General features: G+C 39.7%; 1 protein-coding gene across 14 annotated transcripts in view; it reads left to right on the forward strand.

The window, feature by feature from the left end:
* Positions 1-25577, forward strand: part of CPNE4 (copine 4) — a 280684-nt gene that overhangs the window by 151854 nt on the left and 103253 nt on the right. For all 14 annotated transcript variants that reach the window (XM_063407749.1, XM_063407773.1, XM_063407832.1 and 11 more), the window contains one exon: positions 18571-18750. In XM_063407749.1, the coding sequence (XP_063263819.1) occupies positions 18571-18750 (180 nt within the window). The remainder of the gene's footprint in view (positions 1-18570; positions 18751-25577) is intronic.

Below are 25577 nucleotides of genomic sequence, written 5' to 3' on the forward strand. Positions count from 1 at the left end.
ACTAAATGTGTCATCTGGGAATGCTTTGCCCTTCAGAATATTTCACGAAGGCTTCAGACCTTCTCATCACATGAGCAGTTCCTTTCCTGAAAGATTTAGATTTTCAGGTTTCTGTAGTATACAGTGAGTAGTCTGCCACCCTCACAAACCAACAACATCTTCTAGTCTTTTTGGCCCCTTAGGTGTTCTGGCACCTTTTCCATGCAATATTTCCAGGATTGCTGTCTCCATAGGTAATTACAGAAGCAAAAAAAATCTCTCAGAAGATACTAAGTGGTATGTAACATGGGCACTGTATTAGTTTCTTATTTTTGTTGTTGTGACTTTAGGAAGTGTGTCTCAGCAGGTAACACTGACGTGGCCCCTTCCGTCTGATTCCCAAGCCTCGGGACGACTCACCGTAACAGTCACTTTTGTGATATTTTAGCCAGAGAAATTGGTATTTAATTACCATTTCAACTTAATTTTGAAATCTGTAGTGGACAGACCCTGTGCAGTTTTCCCTAATGGTACCAGGGCTTCATCCAAACATCACCAGCACAAGTTTAGACGTCAATTTTTAACCCAGGAACATCTCAGAACTGAGTAGCATGACAAAAACACCCACTTCAGAAACTTGCTGATATTTCTAAATATGTTAGCTCTTTTTCCTTTCTTCTTTTATTCCGTGATTGGTCTTATAGCTGAGGAAAACTACAATGTATGCTTTCATTTGGAGCTCTTTACATAAGTTACCTTCTAAAAAATAACCTGACCCCAGCCTTTCATTTTCTGAGACTAGCCATTTACTTAGCTGTGCCACACTGTGATATATTAAGAGTTTGAGTGTACAGTGTTGTGGGTTTGTATTGCAGGGGTGAAAAATCCAAGATAATGTTTTAAAGAATTTGCAATTAGATGGGGTTTTTTGCCTTTACCTTACAGTAATTCCATGCCACATTACAATTAAGAAATCACATTTAAAAATGCAAGTGTTCCCTACAGAATGTAAGCGAATGAATTCAATGCCCCTTTTCATTAAAGCGATTGTCATGATTAAGACAGATGCTGAAAGATCTTCTGCCTGGTGGCAATTCCATAGAGGGTATTACAGTGTTTCTAGGATACAGGTGAGACATTTTTAAAGGTTAAAAATTAGATTAAAATTCCTGTTGCCTCCATATGGTGTAGGAGCAGATGTCAAGAACCGTAACTTTCTACTGCTGACGAAATCTGTTGTCATTTATCAGTGGATTTTTTTTCCTGTGTAAGCAAGTATGTTTATGGAAGTCCTTCAAAAAAATGCCAAAAAAGGCAGACCTGCTACCTGTTGGAGTACCTAGGTCTTTTTGAGTTTCTCTGCTTCACAGGCCATGCTAGCTGAAGCCAGGGTCCACACAACCTGCCTCGCTGCAGTAGTTTTCAGCCCAAATGATGTGTGAAAATAAGCAACAGCAAAGCTTTTCTGCTGGAATGAGCAGTGCTCAAACTTAGGAATTTAGGAAAATACTTCTGCCATTTTTGTGTAGGATTACTAAACAAACCAATTATAGCTGTAGCAAGCAAAAATAAGCTTGATTTAAAGTATTTAAATAATTATTGTGTCTTTGTAGTTTCAGAAAGGTTTTTAAAGTTCTACCTAGCAATAGCTAATTAAAACAGGACTCAAATGCTGTTTGAACAGCAGTATTGTAACTGTTAGAAAAGAAGACTTTTAAGAGTTACATGGCTACATAAGTATTATGAAGTGCTCCAATTCACAGAACACTTAGGTGCTTCATTACCTTTTTGCAGTCTGCTCATCCATTAAAATAGGAGAACTCTGAGCCTGCATGAAAGGAGGCACATAAATGCATTATTGAATCAGGGTTAAACTAGCAGCACTACCTACTGTTCCATGAAAATTTAGTTTCTGACAAGCCTTGCAAAGTCTGGAGGATTTCATATATATGCTGATAAACAGTTTTCATAGAATAAATAGAGCAGCCCATGAATAAAAAAAGGGACCTTTTTGGAAAAAAAGGCACTGCTCTTTTAGTATTTGTAGAAGCAGTGAAAAGTTTAGCAATGATTCAAGACCATCTTTTCTGCATTGTGGGTTTACATATGTTCTGAATATTGATAGATCAATTGATGGATTTACTGGCAGGAAAGCAGTATTAAACATGTTTAAACAGTTTAGGGCACATTATCATTCATGTGTGTGATCTGCAGTTCCATATTAGCTGACAAGGGTGCAGCTGCATGGATATCCTTAAATCTTCCACCCCTGTTATATGAGTGCCTATGAGGAAATAATCTGCTGCTGAATTAGATTATAGAAACATCCTCACCATATCTTAAAAGAATCAGTTTTTGCCTTGAAGAGTCTATGGTTAGGAAGACAAAATAAAGACTGGGATTGTGGGGAGAAATGAAACAACAGATAGAGTTTATAGCTCATGTGTCTTGTTTTATAGTTTTTGATTCAAAGTGAGTTTATTTTCTTGGTTTATTTTTTTTCATAAACAGTGCATATACAAATATTCATCCTGCAAAGTTGTGGATCCAATGTATCTGATTCATCAAAGCTGTTTGCTCCACAAGGATTCCAGCTCATTATCCCTAATGGAATCATGGCTGAAATATTATCTTCTCAGCTGTTCTCTGTGTTTTGGTACACCTGTCCCTTAAAAATTTTGTGGCAGCAGCTTGTACAGCCATGTTTCCACATATTATATTAACATTTAGATTTGTTTGCAACATCATTAAGTAGTTAAAGGAAAAAACCCAACTTTTTTTAGTGCTGAGCCTGGATTAGCAGAAGATTGTCCTTCCCTGCACCAAGACTGATGCTGAAATTGAGATAAGTGATTTACATTCCAAAGGGCTCATTAACCATCAGACTGCTATGGATTAGATTACTAATGGCATCCTGATGGTTGCATGCAACTTCCAGCAGATTTTTTGGTAGCTAGCATTAAATCAATTTGAATTATAATGGGGAGTTGCTAATACATATGTGTTTTTCAGCAAGACTCTGTAGCTATAATGGCTGCCAGCTCTGTTGTTTAATTTTCACTAATGGTTTCATGCTCATCCAAGATACTGTAACTCACAGGACCAAACGGGATGCTATGTTCTGGCAGTTTATGCCAGAGTTTCAAACCTGACATACCAAAACCTAAAAGCATTAAGTCCTTGCCTGATTCCCTACATGTGACCCAACAAATCATGGCATTACAGCAGGAATTACAAAGTTTGACAAAACCAAGTTCACACATTTCAGGGCACTGCATCAAGTTTCCTAGCTTAAGAGATCATTTAAAAAGAAAGGGTTTAAGAAAAATCAGTGTTACCTCAATTTTCATTTTTTTGTTATCATCCAGTTTTCAAATTACTAGATTATTCTCCTTATATTTTAGAACTTTTCCCAAAAACACAAAGAAAGTAGCTTTAATTAAGAAAACAGTTATTTTTGCGGGGGGGTCTTAATGAGAGGTGCCAAAACTCATGATTCCTGCAGCTGGAAGCACTGTAAAGGATCGAGAAGGTTACTCTGAGTAAGTTTTCCATGCATTTACCAGCTCCCTGGCCTGCCTTCCATCATCCTCAGCAGCATTCCAGCACAACTTGGTGTAACTCTCAGGACAAATTTCATGCAATGCTCTTGCTTTTCTATCTCCCGTATTTCCTCCATGGCTCGGAGGAGCTACATTCTCTTGTGGGAAACCTCCAAGCTGGGTCATGCCTGTCCTGCTAGTCACCACTTTATATCTGACCTTCAAAAGTGCTGGGTGTTTGCAGTCCTTGCTGGAATCAGTTGGAGCACCAGGAACAGAGCAGCCTTAAAAATCAGACTGTACAGATCTTGATGGGAAGACGCTGAAACAAAGATGCCTGAAGTGAAAGGCTGCTGCTGAATACATTTAGCAGTACAAGATTTGCTTTGTGCAAATGCAGGAAGTGATGTTAGAGACAAAATAAAATCTGCTAACTGGTTGAAATGTGAAATCATTTCTTAAAATTGATAAAATAAAATCAAAGGTAGAAGTTAGAAGTAGAGAAAGAAGGGTAAAGACCATAGGACTCGACCTAAATGAATAAATGATTGGTTGTACTCTTTTCTTCCTGTTTTTCAATGTGTCTAGATGAAGAAAGGCATTCTCCTTGAACTACTTTCTTCTGAGTAAATAGGAGGATTCTCCTATCAAAAAATTACAGCAGGAATATTTTAAAAGGGGTAGTTCTTGATTTAAAACAAGTTTGCCTTCTGGAGATACAGGATGTTTGAAGACCGCTTCTGTCTCTACTGTATCTGAATATTGGCATGTTTTGGCATGGTTGGTATCTACTGCCCTTGTTTCCCTCTATTTGAAGCTGAAGAGAGTAGTGTGCCTGTGGTAATTCTTTTTCTGTGGTAATACCACCATCTTTTTATCCTGCAATAAGATAGTAGGATGAACAATGCTTCTCTCCTGGTTATATAATGGGAGTTTCGTCCTCTGGCTGTCACTTTTCCCTAGACTGTTTTTTCCTCTAACCATGATAGCTATTCACCTGTTCTTCTCCCCATTGCATGGCACATCACTCTGCTACATCACTAATGTCACTGCTTCCACCTGGCAAAAACCAAGTCCTGCTTTTGTTTCTCAATGTGCAAGAAGAATGGGCTCCTTGTTTTGGTATGAAGTGCTGTGTTGGGATGAGTCATTTAGTGCAGGATGTTTATGTGTCTTTCAGGGCTGTCACCTGGAGCTCCAAACACATGGCAGATTGACAGGGAATGGATTACAGGCTGGATTTCTCATACATGTAGCTTGCAACCTCCCTGTGTCCCATCAGTGATCAAATTCCTAAAGGCTGTCTCACTGGTAGCTGTGTGCACACTATATTTTTACAGCAATAGGATCAATGCAAGTTGCCCCCTGACATGCTGCTGCTGGTTTCCACTGCATGGTTCAGCCAAAATCCCTCTTGCACTCAGCTGCTAAAGGGAGAGTTTTCTTTTGACTTTTGCAATCATTATAAGGTGCTGAAGGATTTTCTGCACTGTCACGGTGTGTGACTCTCTTCAGTCCCAGGGCACACAGCGGCCAGGGGTGCGACACCTTCCCCCTGGGGAGCTCTCACCTCCCCACCCAGGGACTCCGATATTCTCGGCAGTGTCTATTTTGGAAGCAGAGATGGAGTGGAGGCGAGACAGGTCTTGGGGTGAACTGAAGCGGTTTATTAAGGAGATGAGCAACTGAAAAGCGAAACCCCAAGAAGCCCCGAGCAGGGCTCGGGCAGTGGGTTTTATACAACAGGCTTAGGTGAGGGGTAAAGGGAGCGGTAAATTTAAAGCAACCAATTAGGGTCTGTATCTAGGGTGTTGCATCAGTGGGTAAAACTAACAGAAACCAATCCAGGATGTTGGGATGGGTTTACATAAGGCAGGAAAGATAATAGACAGATAACTGAAAGTCACATAACATAACAGGTGCACACATAACTTAAAGCAACTGAAGGAGACAAAGGAATACTAATGAGGGGGATAGGGATACACAGAACTGAATTGGGGGCACATAAAGCAGGAAAATGGGGTACACAAAACTGAGTTATTACAACAAATATGAAATCATAATAAACTTAAAATAATGCACCACCACACTGCACCTTATAATGATTTTCTGCACCTTATATAGACAGAGTGTGTCTAGTGCCAGCTTGTTTGGGTGGGTGGCACCTGGTGGTAGTTTTCAGAAAAGTACACCCCAATGATGGTACACACAGTGTGCCTGGACCCACCCCTTCCTTTATTAAATCTGGCCCTGATAAGCGCAGCCTGTGGGCTGCACAAGGCTCTGATCTGAAACTACCACCAAGAGCATCCTCCAGTCCAACCTTCACAGGTTTTGGGGATGGAATGTTGATAGAGAAGTGCATTGCTCTAAGTCGCATAATTTGGAACAGAATTCAAGAGTGTGTTTTCTCCCCAAACATCTACAAGAGAAGCTATTTTCTACAGTATTCCAGCTCTAAAGACAAACTTTGTCAAGCATTATTTACATTTCTCATTTCTGTATTAGTTTGTTAATAGAAAATGCCATGATGGGCACAGAAGATATTGAAAAGTGTTCTTGTCAAAGGGAATTTTAGAGGAGATATGTGGAGAGCAGGTAATTTTTTTTTTTATTATGGAAGCGTTGGATAAATTGCCCAAATATACCAATTTAAAAAAAAAAGCCTGAAATATATTAACTATGCTGAAAGGCTGGTTTATAAAATGCCATCTATTTTATGCAAAGAAAATAAACACATTCAACACTACAGCCACATAATAGCAGTGCTGCTGATTTCCATTACTTTTCATTTCCATTGTTTAGCAAGACATGAAAATGGATATTTGAGTTTTGTTGACTTCAACATTGCTTGTGTCAGGAAAAGATCTCAAATACACAAAGAGAGAACTGAAATCAAAGATTTCTGTGGCTTATTACAGTTTTACAGCCCCTGAAAGTGGAAGAGCCTCACTGACAAATGTGGTAATTCTGTGAGTCAAGCTTAGTGTTCTCTCGGGACAAGAATATACATGATCATATTTAGCTGCATTAATTTTTTCTCTTTTCCAAAAAAGGCACAATAAAATTCAGGATATTTTATCCAAAATGGCTCTTGGGGATGCCTTTCATCACTGATACAACTCACAGATTTTCAGCAGTATCAGCAAAACCAAATTTTAAGACCCAATGCATAAAGACCAAATGGCTTATGAAATACTTAGTAACTAATTAAGCACGTTCCACTGCAGTGGTCTTCCAGAACAGGAGGCAGGGGCAAGAAGCTGTGAGGGCTGTGAATAGCCTTGAGCACAGGACTTCTGAGCCACCAGGTTGTAATCCAGGTGGGCTGTGCATGCAAACTGTGGGAACTGGGATCCTCTTTCATGGTCTGAGCATGCTGAACTGCTGGGGTGTGCTGAGTGTTTTGCCTCTATTCTCACAGTCAGAGCAGCCTGGGCCCTGTTTCCATTTTGAAGCTGTTTTTTTTTTCCTGTCTATGTGTCTTGTCCTGGTTAGTTTAGGGACTGTATGTCCCTAAAGCCATTCTTAACAAGAGCCTAGTTAGTTATGGGACTGTCTGTCCCTAAAGCCATTCTTAACAAGAGCCTCAGAAGGGAAGCCATGAACTACACAGGGACAAGTGTCCATCAAAACCTACCTTGCTATGAGGCTGCTTCTTCATAGATTCAGTCACAGCTCAATTTTAAAGTCTACCAGGAGGACCAAATCCTGCTGGCACTGCTTATTTATTGTGGCCAGTAGTATGTGCAGTTTCACGGGGCTTCCTGGCAGTTCCATGGGGTTTGTCTGAAGGTTTTGGATCTGGCTATTCTGTGATGTCTTTGTCCTAGGTTTCTTGTAAATCTGTATTGACCACCCTCCTAGTGGGCAGTGTCTTCCACAGAATGTTGTGCTTTCTTTGTTGGCTCTTTCATCGTAAGTTAAAACCCCTGAGTGCCAGGGCTGAAAGATCTCGTGGTGGGATATACACAAACTGAATCATGGTGAAGCATGTATAATTTACACCCTATGTTTATGGACATAATGTTTACAAATAACTCCTGGAAAGTCATAACACTTTCCAGGAGGACCTGAAGCCATTACAGGAAGCAACTTTAGCTGCTTATTGCCTGTAGTGGTTGTGTAGGCATGTCAGGTGCAGTAAAGAAGATCCCTGTATGTAGTATTTCCCAGGCACCAGTCATTCTCAGGGAAGGGAAAATTGTTGTCATCTCAGATTGAGTTTATACATCTTTGGATAGCATACATATATATGAGGCTTGATCCCAATGTTCTTGTTTCTTAGAAACCATTTTGAATTAGATATTACCAGATACTTACAGCAACCTTAACTCACTGAGATCCTTGCAGTACAAACCAAAGAGGTCCCAAGTCAGAAGTCTGACTGGATGCTGTCAGCAAGACTGTAATACAACTCAGCTAAACTTGCTCTCTACTTCCAATTAGTTCTGTACTATTCAATGCCAGAATGTGTGCTGGTGAGTATAAATGGGAGAAGAACAATGCCCTACTCTGTTTTCCTGGATTTTGCAGTAGTTCACAGAAAGGCTTCCACTGATGTTTCTGTGTAGTGGATCAAGCTGTTGGGATGTCATGGTTTCAGCAAGTGGTAAACCCGTTCAAAAGACCCATGTGTAAAAGAAAGAGTCAGAGTACTTTATAATGGACTTTAGTCACAACAAATCTGTTGTTTTTCTAGGCTGTCATTCAAACGCATGGCCCAAATTCCCCAGTTGTGTGTGAAGACTCAAGCTGGTCTAAATGGACTTTGTATATTGTTTCTTCTGGTATAGGAATTCAGGAAAAACTGGTATAGCACAGTTTATCTTGTGTAATAGTACTTTGCCTTTCCAGTGCTAATGACTCCATGATATAATTGATTTAGCAGTTGAAATACAACATTAAAAACAAATTATTAAATCTTTAATTACGAGCGCTTCATTAGAAGATTAATTTCTTAAACTAACAGTTTGACTAGGGCTGTATCAATTGACATAATTCATTAACCCATCTGAGAATCTATATTAGTTATTACCTGGGTATATGAGGCAGGAAATCTTTCTCAAGATAAATAAATTATCAAAATACTTCTTATAGTCAGTTAATTAAAGAGCAAATTACTGAAGCAGCGTAGACTTCTTGTGTAGTATAATGTAGCCCTACTGATACTCAGGAAGCAAAGATCATTCCATCACCTGATGTTTCTCTGTTCTCAATTATGTGTCAGTTCCTGAAAAATTGTATAATGTCGGGTTTCTATCCTGATCAATCCTGTGCCACCATGAACACCCCTAAAGGTCTCTGTGCAGGCTTAGCTGCTGTTCAGCAACATCAAATGTCTGCCATACTGTTCCAGTGGGCTGGCACTACAACGTATCTGTCAATCTGCTAAATCTTTTGTCCTCCAGGACATCAGGAAAAGAAGAAACATGACTGTAAATGCTGTAGAAGCTCGGTGCCCTGGATGTGAGATTATCTGGCTGTACTAAAAATTAATTCTGGATGTTAGTTTTGGAGCACCGAAAGGTGGATTTAGCAAATAAATGCTTTGCATCCTGATTAGAGTAAGTTTGAATTAATTTCTTTGTAGCCCCATGGTGTAGCAGAATCTAATTGTGTGAGTACAGTATTCTGTTCATGAGCTGAAGATTCCCAAGCAATGGCATTTGAAAAACTCAGCCATCAGGTACTTAGCAAATTTTAAATCATACTCCATTTTTTGTTATTGTCATGCAGGCAAGGCCATCTGTTGCATTTTGAATGAAAAGAATTATCAAAACAATTTCATTTTACAGTAAAGAATTTAAAATTTAGCTTATCAGGCGACATTAAAATATCATCAGTATGGGGAAAAACAGCCAAGTATTTGACACATAAAAAACTCTCCCTTTTCGGACAGAAATAATCAACAGAACTGTGTTTCTCTGTAGAAGCAGATAAAAAAAGAGCAACCAAATAACAATGAAACTGAAACTGCTTCAGTGAAAACCTGTATTCCCAAGGTTCACTTTCTAATCTGTGAGGGAAACTGTGTGGAGAATATATGGCTGAAGAACTTCCAAATGGTTGCATAGTGCTCTGACTTCCAGGCAGCTGCCAGGCACTAAACTGCTTCCTAGCAGTTCGTGACAAGTTGAAACTGGAGCTAAATGGTGATATATATGAATATTTTTATTACTACTTCAAACCACTTCTGTTTGTCCTCTACAGAAAGCCTGTGTCCTCAGGGACATGTAAATTAAGATATGATTGAAGCTCTTAACATCAAATGAAGGTTGTGGAATAGTAAATGGCAGTCATCATAGCCTTTGAATGACTGGGCTGTATCTGGGATATCAAGTAAAGAAAGATCTAGCATTGAGGGCTCAGGGCTCAGCTTGGAGGTAGCATTCAAGACTTTTCAGTGAAAAAATTATTTCTCTTCTTTCTTATGCCAGTGTAATCACATCTGAGTGAGTTATTACACCTTATCCCATGAGTTGATGCAGGTCATTATGCTCTTGTGCTGTTTGCTGAGCACTTGTTGAATATGCAGGGATCACAGCACATGGGTATCTTCTGCCACTGTGTGATTTCTGTTAGGGCCTTCTGTGTTGACTAGGGTCAGGATGTCTTGAGTACCTCAGAAGATGCACTCTTTCATCCCAAAAATTCTACAGTTGTCAATTTTATGTGATTGTTAAGGCTCAGAAATTTTACCAGAATAAGATAAAGGGCTTTGGCATAATCGTTGCTTGTCTCTATTTAATCACCCTGCAGGAGGTAATCTAGTGAAGGCAAGGATGCAGCACTCTTATTGCTACCTGCTCCAAACACAACTTGGTGCATGTCCATGGTCACTCTGGAATGTGTGACCTCCAGAATATCAGCTCCTGCAGCTGCAGGCCTTGTGTAGAGGGAGTCAAGGAGTTTGCTGGGTTTCCTCACCAGGACACAGCAAGTGCAGATGGTCAAGCTTTTTATAAGAGATTATAAAGGAAACTAGTTATTTGGAAATGTAAGCCTAAACTTTTCAGGACCCAAGAGGGTATTGTGTTAGGTCACCTCTGAGTGATAGCTCATAGCTAATTCTGAAGACACCTTCATGGCTTAAGCAGGGATATGGAAAAAAGGCCTCTCCACTGAGGAATGAGCAATACTCTGTACAGTGATAGGGCCAAAAGACTGAGACCCCTTATGCCCAAGGGGGAGCCTACCCTGAAGGCTAAATCCATGAGATTCAATCCTTGTACTGCTTTGCAGGAATTTCCACTGCTTGTCAAGAAGTTTCCCAAATCTATTATGCATACCTCATTTGACATTCTCTCTTCAAACTTGTCCTTCTTATCTCTAGCAAGACTTAAAATATTACACAAAACAATTCAGAATTCCAAGTGCTCCCATGTTACATGAAAGATAATGTAAAATATCTTATGGAAAAGACAGTGCTATCTCTCTACCTTATCATGGTCCTCTCACTTTTCAGTCCAGTTAATCATTGTTCATTGGAAAGACCTTAATTTATGCTACATTAATGATGTGCTCTAAAGAGCCACTGTACTTTTCAGGTTCACTGAGATGTTCTGAAACTGACTTTTCAAAACTGGCTTGAATATTCACAGTGCAGCAGCTGGTGCATAGTTCCTTATAGCTCAAGGTCAATAGATGGGAAAAAGCTTCATGCTTTACAGTTTTTCCCCATGGCAGTTGGGCTCAGAGAAGTGGCAGCATTTATGTTTTTCTTCAGTTGAAATGTCAGGGCTGGAGTTCTTTGTTATTCCATGCTTTATGTCAAATCTAAATTCAGAGGGACCAGTTTAAAGTTGGCTCACACGTTTTCCTCAGCATCCCTGAGTTCCAACTGGCCAGGCCATGAGTTCCCCACCCTTTCCTCCCATTGGTGCTTCCCCCTGTAGATCCAGCAGACAGAGAGGAGTCAGAGCAGTGCTGGCAGCTGAGCCGAGGCAGAGAGAGCCCGAGAGGCCAGGCCGGGTCAGGGGTCAGTCAGTGATTGTGTGTGTGCAGTTGGGGCTCTCTGGTAGCCCAGCCCAGCGTGACCCCGAGGCGCTGCTGTGCCGCTGTCCTGGTGTCCCTCACACACCCTGTGGTGACACTGATGTTGTGGGGGCTCTGCCGACATTCCCATGCCTCCAGTGCTGTGGCACTGCATTCGTGTGCCAAGAAAACAGAAGGCTGCGTGTGGCATTTTAAGGTGCTCTTAGCCAGGAAAGTTAGTGGTGGGATATGGTAGCAGTGTGTTTCTCTGGGAGAAATAGTATTTTATAATGTATAGAGAACAGAATGCAGAGGGAGCCGTGTGAAATAACCCATGGCCTGGTGGCTCAGATGGTCTCCGATGGCGTGAGAGATTAAAGTTGGTGTTTCTGGTCTACATCAGAGCAGACAGAGTATGGTGTCCAGGAGGCTTATTTTCAAACCTTTCTAGGCAAAATTTTTGTCAAACCTCTGTTTAACCTGACTTCTTGTTTAACCCAATTTAATGTTTGCAGACTCTTTCCCTGTAATATGCCTGATCATGTCTTTGCTTAAGGGACACAACAGCTATGACTCACTCCCTATGATGCAGCTGGAGTCCCAGTAGCTACCAGGAAAACAGTTTAAAATCCAAGAGTATTACATGGAAGTCCAACAAGATAACAATTTTAATCTGTTTGCTTTCATAGCAGTCCATACAGTGACTAAAAATTATCACTCTGTCCCAAAATATTTGGGTTTCGTGACATTAGGCTGAGAAGACTTGGTGTTCTCTTAGTCCCAGAACTATTTGAATGAAATGAAGGTTTTTCTTTCCAGAGAAAACTAAAATAAAGTAGCTACTGCAGTCAGGAGCAGTGTGACTGTGCATTAATGCACTAGCAGAGCTCTTGCTTTTTTTTCTCTTGTATTTGAGCTTTCAAAAGGGACAGTGAGTGGGAGGGATACCCATACACTTTCCAGTATTTTTATGCAGCCTAGAAAGCTTAGACTTACCCAGGTAATCAGTGACGAAAAATGCACATGGTCTGAAAACTGAAGGGGGCTGTTGTAGCTTCCTCAGAGATCTTTGTTCCAGAAAACCAGTGATTTTGGCACAAGGGCTCTCAACCAATTTAGGTCCTGCTTTCATCCTACTGGGGTCTGAGCAGCACTCTTTCCAGTCCAGTGAATCTCCCTCATTCTTATCCTTAACAATGTCACCACAATTTGCCTGGCACTAGAATTTACCTGTATTGCACCCACAGGTTTTTTTGTGTTTTCTAGCTGTTCGAGCTTGGAGTTGCTCAGATGAGACTCTCAAACCTGTGCAGGATTCAAGTCTGACAGGGTTCAGTACAAGCCCTCAGGTGCTGATACTGAGGGACTGTGCACTGAATTTAGAGCTGTTGTGTGTGTTGCTTCTGCATGAGACAAACCACATGCAAGTACCCATCAACAATCTCATTTCTCTCCTCTTTTAAAAGCTATGAGCATGTAAGGCAGCTCCATCTGTGAACTCCTCACAGAATTTTTGCATACTGTATATAATAAATTATCCTCTTCCTGCTTCAGAGCAGTGAGAAGTAACTGAGCAAGTAAAAGTAATCAAGCAGAGGCTGGTCAGTGGCTGTCAGCAGAGAAGTGGGCTTTCTTAATGAAGAACTTTTCAACTAAGAAATGATAACCCTGGTTTTCCTGTAATTTAAGTTCTCTGGGCTGTTTCTATATATCAGTTTTCCAGTGCTGGAAAGAGAGTCTTCATGGCTGTGACTTAGAGGTTTACAAGCTAATTCTTATATAGATACACAAATAAAATAAATTATTGCAAAATTATTGCAATTTTAAGACCATTCGCATTAAATGCTTCTCTTCAAGCCAGCCTGAGGCAAAAGGTTTCTGCTGACATTGAGAAGATTTTGCTCAGCCCTGAGCTCTACAGCTTGAAAAGAATTAAAGATCTATTAATTTCCTTCCACTGTTTTCAATAATCAATTAAACTTAAAATAAGGGCTATAAATTATGGTGACCTTTGCAATAACTTATCATTTGTGGGATAGAAATGTGATGCTGTGAAAGCGCTGTGAATAATAAAAAATATATTAATAACTTTCTTGGAAACCAGCAAGCAAAGTGTAAATTGCTTTCTGCTTGGTATCAAATTTTCATGTACGGTACTGTATCATGGAAATTTTCAGTCTTGTTAAGATTCACATTACCTAAAAATAATGCTACCCCTTCACCTCTGTACTTTTTGTCATCTCAGCTAACAAATGTGATTCTACTAGATTTAATCAGCATTTTATAATGACTTCTACAGAAAATAGAGCCTGTTGGTTTTCCCTTGTTGGCCTCTAAAATATATAAGGAGCAATGGGTCAATTTGTTGGACAAAGAAATTGCTAAAAATGTAACAACCACAAAAAACATATTCTGGTGGCACAGGCGTTCTCTGTTTAATGGAATTTGAATTTTTATGGCTCTTCAACAAGGCTTTTACAACAAACACTGAAGGAACTGCAGCACCTGTATGAATTTTCAGGCCATTGTTTTGTAGACCACAGATCTTCTTTGCCTCATGAGGCAGCTATACCATTTCATGAGCCTGATTACAATTTCCCCCCAAGAATTGTCCTTTTGATGAGAACACAGTGAATTCTTCGTGGCCCTTGTCTTCTTCACCTCAAAGATGCCAAGAAACAACTGGTAAAGATGTGTTCCTTTTGTGCTAGTTGCATGTTTGCTAGAAATACAGTGGAGAGCAGATAGGTACCAATTATCTGTGTGGGACATGGAGTCTCCACATGACTGATCTGTGCTAAACACTCTAGCATGGCACTGAGGTGCAGAGCTTTGGGTCCAGTGGGCAATTTCCCATTTTCCTCATTCCCAAGGACATAATGACAAAGTTGTTTTTATGATCACTTGAAAGCCCTAGATACCAGGTGACTCTAAACTTTTACATAATTCTTGTTCATCCCTGTATATGCAATAGTTTAAACTTCATCTAGTTTTGATAGAAGAAGATTAAAAAAAATCCCCCTCAGACTGGATCTTTTCCCTTGGCTTCACTTCTCAACTAATAGTGGAAGATGGAGATCCTTAGTTGATACTTCAACCATTGAATTACTTCTTTGTCAGTGATTTTTTTTCTAGGATAAAGAACTGTTTCCTCACTGAACATACCATATTTATCACAGTTCTGCAAAACTCACTGCTTTTCAGCAGCTCACAGACGAAAGATATAAACAGCATAAGAAGCCTGGATTTTAGTATTTGTTCATCTGTCCTTTGTGCTTTCTTTAATATGATGCTGTCTGACTGCAAAGACAGTTTTGCTGTTCTTCAGCAGTGGTGGTGGGTGAACAGGGAAACATTTCTGACAGCTGTCCATCCGTGTCAACAGTACACAGAGAAAACAGCTTTCAGACTCAGCTTCCAGCTCCCTGCAAGTTTGACAAGAGGGTTCAGAAGGCCCGCTTTCTTTCCTATATTTTAATTCCTGCTGTTGAGATGGCACTTTGCACTGTGGATGCCAACTTTGGTGTTTGTATGTCATTCATAGTTCCCCAAGGGGAAGCTCACAGGGTGGCTGCGTCCAGATGGGCCTGCCAAGTAATCCTGGCTACTCAGCAGGGTGCCACCTTCTGTGAAGTGACAAGGACCTAAAGAGATGAAGAGGGAAAGCAGTGTGAATCCATCCCAGGAGGTGAAGATGCAAGTCCTTTTCTCTGTTTAAATTGTCCTTGAAGGGAAAGTGCAGATGAAGCTGCACCATGAAGCAGATGTTCGGATCGTGGTGTCAGATGAACACTGCTCTTTTTAAGGTCAGTTTTACCCCCTGACACACCCCAAAGGTGCATGTAGCTGTCAATTGTTTCTTTTGAAAATTTGTTCTGATTCAGTGAGTTGGAGAAATTCCTCGTTCTAGCAAAGTCCCAAAAAAACCAGATGGCTCGTATGTCAGGCGTCAGCAGATCGTCAAGTTGTGGGCATGACCCCTGTCCATGTCCTGTTGAAAAATCTGTCTCTTGTCAGGATTAGGGTGTTCTGTAACAAGACCGAAAGTGCACGTTCCACTCCTGGGTGACATACTGTTGTTGGACTTTAAAGTTGTCTGTCCCAAAAGTAATGGAGATTTAATGTTCTTCATTATGTTTTGGAAAACATTCATGCTGAGAAATTGTAACTTCCTGAGTGCTCAGTTAATGAGGCTGGGCAAAGCTAAACTGTGTTTTCTTTAAGCATTTGAGCCTTCATCATCCATATAAATGAAAGTACTATAAGTGATTTTGGGTGACAGCAGGATTAAGGGCATCTGGCTTGAGGCTGTCATCTTGTCAGACAGCTATGAACCTGTATTTTGGGTCAGTGTGGAGGATGACACTGTATTTTTGATTGACATTAAACAGGTCCTGCAGGTGCCAGGATAACTTTTGGTCAAAACCAGGTCAGGGGTTTTTCTTGTTATTTTGTTTTGTTTTGTTTTTGTAAGTGTCTGCAGCCCTGTGGATCATGAACTTTTTGATGGTTATCAGCTTGAAACTGCACTTAGCAATAGTATTTTTGCCAGTTTTCATTAAGGTTTCATGTTCATTCAGCATTTCTAAAGAGAGTGTTAAGGCTTTATGATTGAATATGAAAGCAAGAATACTCAAGAAAGAACAGCCTTTAAAAAGCGGCAGGAATCAAGTGGACATTATTCCTTGTGCTTATATACCATCTCCTAACGCTCCTCAGGGTGTTCCATGAGAGTCGGGGAATTTTTTGAGCTGTCCTGTTTGCCAAGGCTTCTTTGTCACGAGTCACTCCAGCTGGTTATCAGTGCTCAGCCCTGCTGCACAGTAATCAAAGCCAGGGAATGGAGCCGGGCTTCCCATGCTGAGGACACTTCCCGACTATCTAGCCAGGGAGTAGGGTAACTGAAAAATGCTGACAAAGCAGACTGGAGGCAAGGTAGACTGACAGGGGTAAGTGCTACAGCTGATGGCAGAGAGAGGCACAAGGAATTTTATATTGCTTGTGGAGCTGTTGGCTTTTCTTCTTTCGATACAGATTTTTCTCACATAATCCCATTCTCTGACACGCTGGTTTGATGTATCATCTCAATAATGTGGGAAGACTGGGGAAATACAGTGAAATGGCTATATTTCAGTACAGTGTCTGTCAAGGGGATGTCAGTCAATCACAGGCTGGAAAAAGCAAACAATGTCTTATCTCTGTGTGAGACTGAAATTCTTAATGTCCCTGTGTGCAGACCTGTGCCTCCATTTTCAGGTACTTTACTCCCTTGAGCAGCCACATATTTAACCTGTGTTGAGTGCAAGTGTAAATCTTGATGTATTTCACAGTGGAGAACCCTTTCCAGCAGAAAGGAAGAGATGAGGTGAAACAATAACAGAAACTTCAGTTACTGCCTGAGATCTGTACCGATGAATGATGCCATTGAATTAACAGTTTGTACTCAAGGAATGAGTTTAGGAGATTGCTGTGGCTATGAAAAAAGATTTTAAACCATACATTTAAATGTTTTGCTTATTGGGTCTGCTGAAGCACTAGTTTATGAGATGACCACTGAAGTGAATTAGATGACTTTTCAGTTAGAAGAGGTCTGAGGAATGTCTCAGTAAACTGATTAGTCATTGTTAACTGACATAAGAAATACTTCTCGTTGTAGCAGTAAGGGTGATTTGGAGTCTTACTGATTGCTGGTGGAGATAACAAAAAAAAATTGAGATAGCATCTGAATGAAGGTAATCGGTATCCTTTATCACCTTATATTATTCTTAATATTCTTTGCATGACTGATATCAAACCCATCATTTTCAGTTAATCTGTGCAAATCTATTAAGAATGAATATGTAAGTAATGTTGCTTTCCTCTTTGTGATGGTCTCATCCTGGCATAGTCAGAGCACATTGGCACAGCTGTGTGAGAAGGCAGCAGTGGTAACACTGGGTTTTTGTCTATTCCAGGAGTGGTAGCATCTGTTTGATGCTTAGCTAAAGGATTTTGGCTGTCAGAGCTGTCAATCTCACCTTTGATGAGCACTAAAATAAACCTGTTCTATGAGGAACTGTTCATTTTTTACCCTGCTGTCGATTTGCTTGACTCTTTGTGTCCTTGCCGATAACTACTAGAAAGGCTAATGCATTATAAACTCTGAAAAGTGAAGCAAGCGGCTGTCATTTTTTGCACAACAGATGTTCCTGATCGGGAATCAGACAAAGGATCTCATCACTCTTCCTCTGAGCAATTTAATTTGTCTGTTCCGTGGCACACCAGCCACCTCCTATCTAGTGACTGATGTGCCCAAGTCCTACTTCATTTCAGGATCAGTTCCTTTAATCTTATAGAATTATTAAGGTTTTTTTCTGTGCCAGGGCAAAGAGAGTGGAAAAAAGGAAATTGCTTCATTGCTTACGTTGTCACCAATGATGCATCATAATGAAAAATAGCAAAGCCTATTTCAAAAATAGTAAACCCAAGTACTACATCTTAAGAGAACTAAAGAGTAATCTATGAGCACTTTTTTTAAAGAAATTACAATATAGATTTAATGATGTCTCTTTAGAAGTTTTAAGACTCAGAGGTAGGAATAAACACTGTATAACCCTTCAGATTCTTGTGACGCAGCTTAGCAGGATGGAAAAATTTGTATATTTTTAAGAAAAGCTGTTGCTGTGGATCCAATTCCTTAATCATGCAAATTGTCTGAAATGAGTAATTACTGGTGGTGTTACCCTCTTTTCCATTTATTTTGATGAAACTGTACCACTCTGCTGCTTTTTTGTAGTGATGGATGGATACTGCTGGAGATGTAAATTCCGTGGTTATTCTGTAGTGTATTTCCCAGTTATTCTGCTAACGACTTGCTGGAAGGGAGAGGCAAGGGAAGGTGGTGTTATCTTGTGCTTGTGGTCAGCCCAGCACAGAAAGGGCAGCTGCTGCTGACAGTACAAACAGCACTGTCCATGGCCACGGTCCCAGCTGTCAGTCCTGATAAATGAGCCAAGTGTGTTTGAGGAGCTCATGGTTTTCCATCACTGGCAGAAAGGGAAGCCTCTCACGTGACCTCTCTTTGATTTGACAGGTTGACAGGACGGAAGTGATTCGAACCTGTATAAATCCTGTCTTCTCCAAGCTGTTCACGGTGGACTTCTATTTTGAGGAGGTGCAGCGGTTGCGGTTCGAGGTCCATGACATTAGCAGCAATCACAACGGGCTGAAGGAAGCCGATTTCCTCGGTGGCATGGAGTGCACTCTCGGACAAGTACGTGTCACTGCCATCTCCCCCCTTGTTGCTCGTTTTTTGTATATATATATGAACTGTGTTCTTTTCTGAGTGACTGATGGATGAGGTTTGTCATCCGTGGCAGAATTCTTAATCGGTGCTTTGAATGGGACAATTGAGGACTTCTGTTGTTTTGGGTTTTTTTTTTACTGCTGTAGTACAGCTTCAAGTCAGCCAATGCTTATAGGAAATAGAAGATCAGTGACTGGCCTTGGACATTGAAAGCTTATGCTCATCAGACCAGCAAAGAAAATACTCTGATGGTCTATAAATAGACTATTTAAATAGACTGATTTTGAAGAAAGTTATTGTTCCTAGCATTGCATGGGATTTAAAGCCAGTTCCAAGTCCAAGAAACACTTAAAAATGCACTTTATTTACACAGGGTAGTGCCTGGTGATGTGGCAAATAGAGAGATAGAGTTGGATTCCTTTCCCTGACTCTCAGTCATCCAAAAGTTAGGTGTCTAGACTAAGTTACTCTTCTGATTTCCATCTTCAGTTCAGTGGTGAGAAACAGACAGTTCCAACCATCGATTCATTCTGCCTGAGACACTTACCATAGATTAGGATAAATTGTCTTCAGGAGATACCTGTCTTTCCTCATCAGTTCTTGAGAGAGTCTAGACAGCTGGCTTAGGGGATATACCTAACTTTTTGGATTCCTAAATTTAAGGGTGAGCAGCCCTACCCACAAGATCAATATCTAGATGTCATCATAGCCAGCTCTGTGGTGAATTCCCATACTGCTGACTGGTGGCACACTACAGTGTCCCAGACATGACAGTTTTTATTTCAGACTGGCTCAGTTTTTGTCACGCAGGGTTTCATAGCACAGATTTCTGCTCTGTCCATAATGGCAATGCCAAAGTTCACTGAGCTGAGCGTAAATTTGTTCTCCATGCTGTGGTGAGTTGTGTGCCAAGAGCAGGAAGTGCTTTTGTTTAGATTATCCTTTGCAGTGCTTCCACATTAGTTTGTGTTATGAAAAGGATAGCGTGTCATGGAAGATGCTGCAAAGCGTTGGCTCCCTGTTTCCTCACCTTTTGTTGCTCCTCCCTCAACCTCACCACACAGGAATCCCTTTGATTTTCTTCCCACACCTATTATGCCAAACATGCTGGATGAGGAAAAGTCCTCTCACCAAGAGAAATAATATGAAATATATGCATTTACTAAATTGGAAGCTCAAAATAAAGATGTTGCTATTTAGGATATTTACAGTGCACTATAACGTCTGTTCCTTTTGACAGAATTCTTGTGGTTTTAATCAATGAAAATAAGCTATCCTATAACACCAAGGAGAAGGAGAAACAAAGCAAAATGTTATTATAATGTTCTTCTTGCTTAATTGGCTTGAAAAAGAAGGGGGGAGGAAATGTCACTGCTGCTGCCTGTAGCATAAATGTCTTTATAATGATTTGATCACTATAAATAGCACACAGCTGGGCTGTTTGCAGTGTAATTTAATGGTAACCAAGAAAAAAACTAGTGTGAATTCTGTTCACAGTAATGTAGCCTGGAGGACTCTTATCTCATATTTAGACTTTTTTGGTGGTATTCCTTCCCCTTCTTTTCTAGTTTTTTACCTATATAGAATTTAAAACTGATAGAATAGTAACACTAGAATTATCATCCAAGTCAAGCCAAGTGAAGACTCCAAAGTTGAAAATCCTACAGCACAGGCTGTACATATGGAGCTTACTCTTGCTTAGCTGTGTGGTGGAATTACAGCATTCTTTTAATGACGATAATAGACCCATGGCTTTTCTTGAGACAATTTTGACATGAATTTGTCTACATCACTTCAATGCCTGAATAAAACAGAATTTTGTGTGAGTGTGTGTCTGCCTCCCAGCTCACTTTCCTAATGTGAGCAGGTCTTACTGAGACATCCAGGAAGGCTGTAGAATTTATGCATAGTCTGAAAGACTGATGTTCTTCCCACCCCCCATAAAAGTGCCAAGGTCTATTGCTTTGTTTTAGGTAATAGTTGATCTCCTAAGAGAGTCACTGCTACCTGTACCTATTTTGAGATCATCACTTAGATCTGTGATCTTTACCCAAATCCTGTAATACTTCTATCAAAACCAAAATGAGTACAAATAATAAATGCCGGGAAAGACAATAGCACAGTTATACAGTAAACTCATAGAGAGGAGTAAATGTTATCTTTATTCTGACCTGTTTTACATATAACCCACCCAATAGGCACAAGTTTGTCAGAAATTTGGGGTCCTGCATGCGAATGATGAAAAAATGCGTTCCTTTGGAAGGTCTCGCTAATCTCCTTTCAAGTGCTCTAGTAAATTTATGTTCCGTGACAGTGATGAGGGGAGTGATTTATAATCTGTTAGATCCTGAGCCATATACTGTCTACAGACATCCCACTGGATTTTCAGCAAGATTTATTTATACTGCTCTTGCCAGGACAGGTTAATTCTGTGCCTCTACTGGTAAAATACTGTGGTGAGCAGCATTCTGGTATGCAGCCAGTCATACCTGGATGTGAAAAGCAGATTCATCAACAGGAATTTCTTATGCCACAGCATTTAAACATGGTTGAACAAATGGTTGTAGGTAGATACCTGATGAGTGTAATTACATAAAGGTCAATGTGCTAAATAGAGACATTTCCTCAAAGTGATTTGTTTTGTCCATCACACTCAAAAGTTTCTCTTCCAAAAGAAAAAAAAAAAAATAGCAGATTATCTCTTGAAAGGTTTGACAGGAGCAGGCTTAGTGTGAGGTGTTTAGGACAGATTTTTTTGGTGTGTTTTTCAGAACTAAAAGTCTGTTCCTTCTACTGAGAAAGGCTCTTTCTACATTCCAGTTTCCCAGCTTCTTGAGTGTCCTGGTAATGGGCAGATTGGAGAATATTAACAAACATGTTCTCTACAGTTGGAATGATAACCAGATCAAAAAACCCTAAAATATTAGAGAAGGTAGGAAAGTTGAAAGTGCAAACAAATTTATCCCAGTTAGCAGCATAATCTTAAAATATGGTCTGCAATTACATATAGTTTAAAAAATGGAGTTTCTCAAGGAACTTCCCATTAAGGGAATGTACCATACTCCAAGCAATTAAGTTGTCTGTGTTGTATTGTTTAAATAAAGTGACACTGTTAAATGGTAGGTTAAGGTGCATAACTAAAAACTATAATTTTTAAAAATGTGTTATTACTTTTAATTTTGCATTTAATTTCTAACTAAATTCATAAAGCTAATATCTAATAATACCAGGTTTTAACAATTAAGTTTTAGAGTCATATGGTAGCTGTTTAATCAAGGAAACTGTACCATGTTGCTTGTAACCTCACAAAGATTATTTTTAGTTGGGAGCATATTTGTGAAATTAGATCCCTAGAATCCCAGCAGGGTTTGATTGGAAGGGTCCATAAAGACCACCTAATTCCAACTTCCATGCCACAGGAAGTGTAATTTTAATGGTAACCAAGAAAAAGTAATAGTGTGAATTCTGTTCACAGTAATGTAGCCTGAAGGACTCTTCTTGTTCCTACTGCTCCCAGTGTTTGGCACCTTCACACTGGTGACAGCTTCCTTTAGATGCTTTGAATCAGTTCATGCCTTGTCCTGATTTTAGAGATGTCTGTAACTTTGGAGAGTAGATTCTTCCTTCTCTCCTCGTTGTTTTTCTTGTTCTCCTTCCCTGTGCCTAGGAAAAGTGTTCAGGCACTCCACTCACCCAGACTAATCCCTTCCAACTGAATCCTCACCTAGTCACTGAGGGTTTTGTACTTCTGTTGCTTTTTGGTTGCTTGCAAAATCTGTAATTGTTTTGAGTGTCAGGAGATAGATTGATTTTTGTTCAGTGGGTCAGGGTTTTATGTATATGAAAAAAGCAACATAGTAGATTAGATTAGATTAGATTAGATTAGATTAGATTAGATTAGATTAGATTAGATTAGATTAGATTAGATTAGATTAGATTAGATTAGATTAGATTAGATTAGATGGAAAAGCACTGGCAGAAATTTAACAGCCTGATTTTCCTCGTATTCAGCCGGGATAGTGTGGTGATTTGATCTTGGCTGGGATACATGGTATGAAAAATCCCTTTGGTTAATTCGGGTGAGCTGGTCTCCCAGGATCTTGCCCACCCTCAGCCCCTTGATGAGAGGGGGAAATGTTGAGAGACAGAACTGATGCTGTGCCTACCCTGCTCAGCAGTCACCAAACCCTGGTGTGTTATCAACACCTCTCCAGATACCAGTGCACAGTACACACCTGTGAGGGCTGCTGTAGGAAAATCAACCCAATACAGACAGCAAAACCCCAAACCCAGGTCCTATTCCATTTATATGTTAGTGCCTTCATATGTCATTACCTTCTAGGGTTCTCTTATTGGAATCGTTCAGATTTATAGTCCATGAATTTTATAGAACATTGAAATTGCATCATATAGTACAGTAAGGGCTCAAACTTTCTAATAACAGGAGCTAATTTCTTAACCACATTGGAACTATCAGGTGGGTGGCTTATAAAGACTTTTTTCCTCTGAAGTTTCACCCAGAAATTTTGGTCTTGTTCTTTAAGAGCTCACAAAAACTATTTCAATGAATAACCATGTTCTGATGAGAGCTAAACAAACTGAAATTGCCAAGACATTCTTAATTACCACTCTGCTGTGCATGCAACATCACTCAATTATGGGAACTAATAAAGTTTTCATTTCTTAAATGCTGTGAACCACCCCAGCTCTGTGGGTTGGGTTATTCTCTGTGACATATTTTGTGAGAATAGGCTTTGTGGCTTTTTTCCTATTACTTACTGTGGCTGGTCTTTGCTATTTTCAAATCTGGGATTACATCCCTTGTTTAGTTTCTTTCAATTTATAGAACTGTTAAAATATTGTTACTCCCTTATTTGCTCGACTAGTAGCAGAAGAAAACTGCAGAGATGTAAATCTTTTCCTGTCAAGAACATTTTCAAGTATTATTCTGAGGTTTCATGTTACCCCTACACATATTTGTGTACAAATTGGATTGAAAATCTTCCTTCTCAGTAATGAATATAATTGTTTCTCATGTTTTTCGTAATATATGCCATTAGCAGATTATGCACTTGAAAAAGCTGACTGATTATTAGTTCAATTTCAGCCATTGCAAGTCCCCTTGCTCTTGAATTAGAGAAAGGCTAAAAGAGTCATGACTGCACCTGAATTAATTAAACTGAAACAGTTTGCATGAGAATATTTGTTTAATAGACTGTTGACTGCTTCTGTGGTGCATAAGACAGGACCAGCTTCTTTCAAGGTATTTCAATTCCTAAATCTCATTAGATGTCTGTGTACCTCCTTAGGTATCTAGGTACCTTTAAATACTTGGCCTTTGATCTCCTCCAAATGAAGTTGCTCAATTCATTAGTGGGTGAATAATGTACTTTATTAGATAGGAATGTCATTTTCTACCAGCGCTGACTCAGAGCAGAAGGAAATAATGAGTGAAGCACTCTCCCTAACTTTGTCTAACCCTTTCAGCACCTCTGTTATCCTCAGGAGGATATTGGTTTGCCACTGCAGCATGATCTCTGAAGCTGTAACATTTTCTAGATGAATCTTGCCACAGTTAATAGAATTTCTTGTACAGTTTGTACTGCTTTGTTTTCACATGCTTTATCTTTTTGTATGAATTACTGTAGCAGTCTTTAGAAAAGTAATTTAAATTTAGTTTGCTATTATAAGGAGATATTATTATGACTAATTCTAAAAGGACTGCTACTCTACACACTAATTAAATTCAAAGACCTTTTAAGCTATTGAAAAGATATTTCCTGTAATAAGATTATGCGTCTTGTGATAGGCATATCTTTATTCTCAGTGTTCTGTTTTGATTGACTATTGTCAAGTACAGGTCTTTAACAAAGACAGGGAGAGGTATAATTCAGCTGTAAATAGACTCTGAGCTGAACAATATTATAGAAAACAAAAGAAGTGTTGAAGAGTCATGAGTATGGTACAGAAAGAATCATATGTACAGGAGGGATGATTATAACACTGAAACTGGCTCTACAAAGGAACAAGAATTCTGTGAGCAGTTAGACAGAAGAAAACTTTCTTTACCGTGGACCTATACATCTGAACTTGATCACTTGAAGGGATTTCTCAGTGTCTGTGACCCTCTCCCCAAACTGGTTTTTTTTCCATGAGAGTGGAGTACAGTCACTGACATTTACATAAGGTCTGGTCTCTCTTCATGTTGAAATGTAGCATGCTTGGTGCATCTGCAGATATGTGCCACGTTCATGAAAACGATTTGGTGGGTTCAAAAACAGCTGGGGGATAAATAGTAAGAGAAACACAAGCACATCAGAGTTGTATAAACCTTGCTTTGTCACAAACCAGGCTGAAGAGGAATGCATGAAGAAAGGGAGAGTTTTTACACTGTGAGGCAGAGCTACTTCTGCTGCCAGTGCTTAAAATTGGTCTTTCATATTCACCTATACAAGTGAAATGTCATTAAGGTCTGACATTATATTTGTGCATATTTAGAGGCTTACAGTATCTGACTTGAATTGATTATAGTAAGAGTGCACTAGTATTTTAATTTACAAGCTGCAGAATATATTTCATAAATGTTAACTCTCCAGTCATTTGTCTAGTCACTCTGGTTGCATCATTCCACTTACAGCAATATCAGGAAAGTATTGCTGTCCTTCATTTGGGAGACTTTGTAGCAGTGAGAAAGGTGCTTTAAAGGTTGTACTTTTATGCTAAAAGGGAAGAGCTTTAGAGAGCATGTAGCATAACTGGCAAATACTTTTGATATGGTTATATCTCAAGTTTTA

The sequence above is a fragment of the Prinia subflava genome, chromosome 1 (genome assembly GCF_021018805.1).
Source record: "Prinia subflava isolate CZ2003 ecotype Zambia chromosome 1, Cam_Psub_1.2, whole genome shotgun sequence".
In the NCBI taxonomy this organism is placed as follows: Eukaryota; Metazoa; Chordata; class Aves; order Passeriformes; family Cisticolidae; genus Prinia; species Prinia subflava.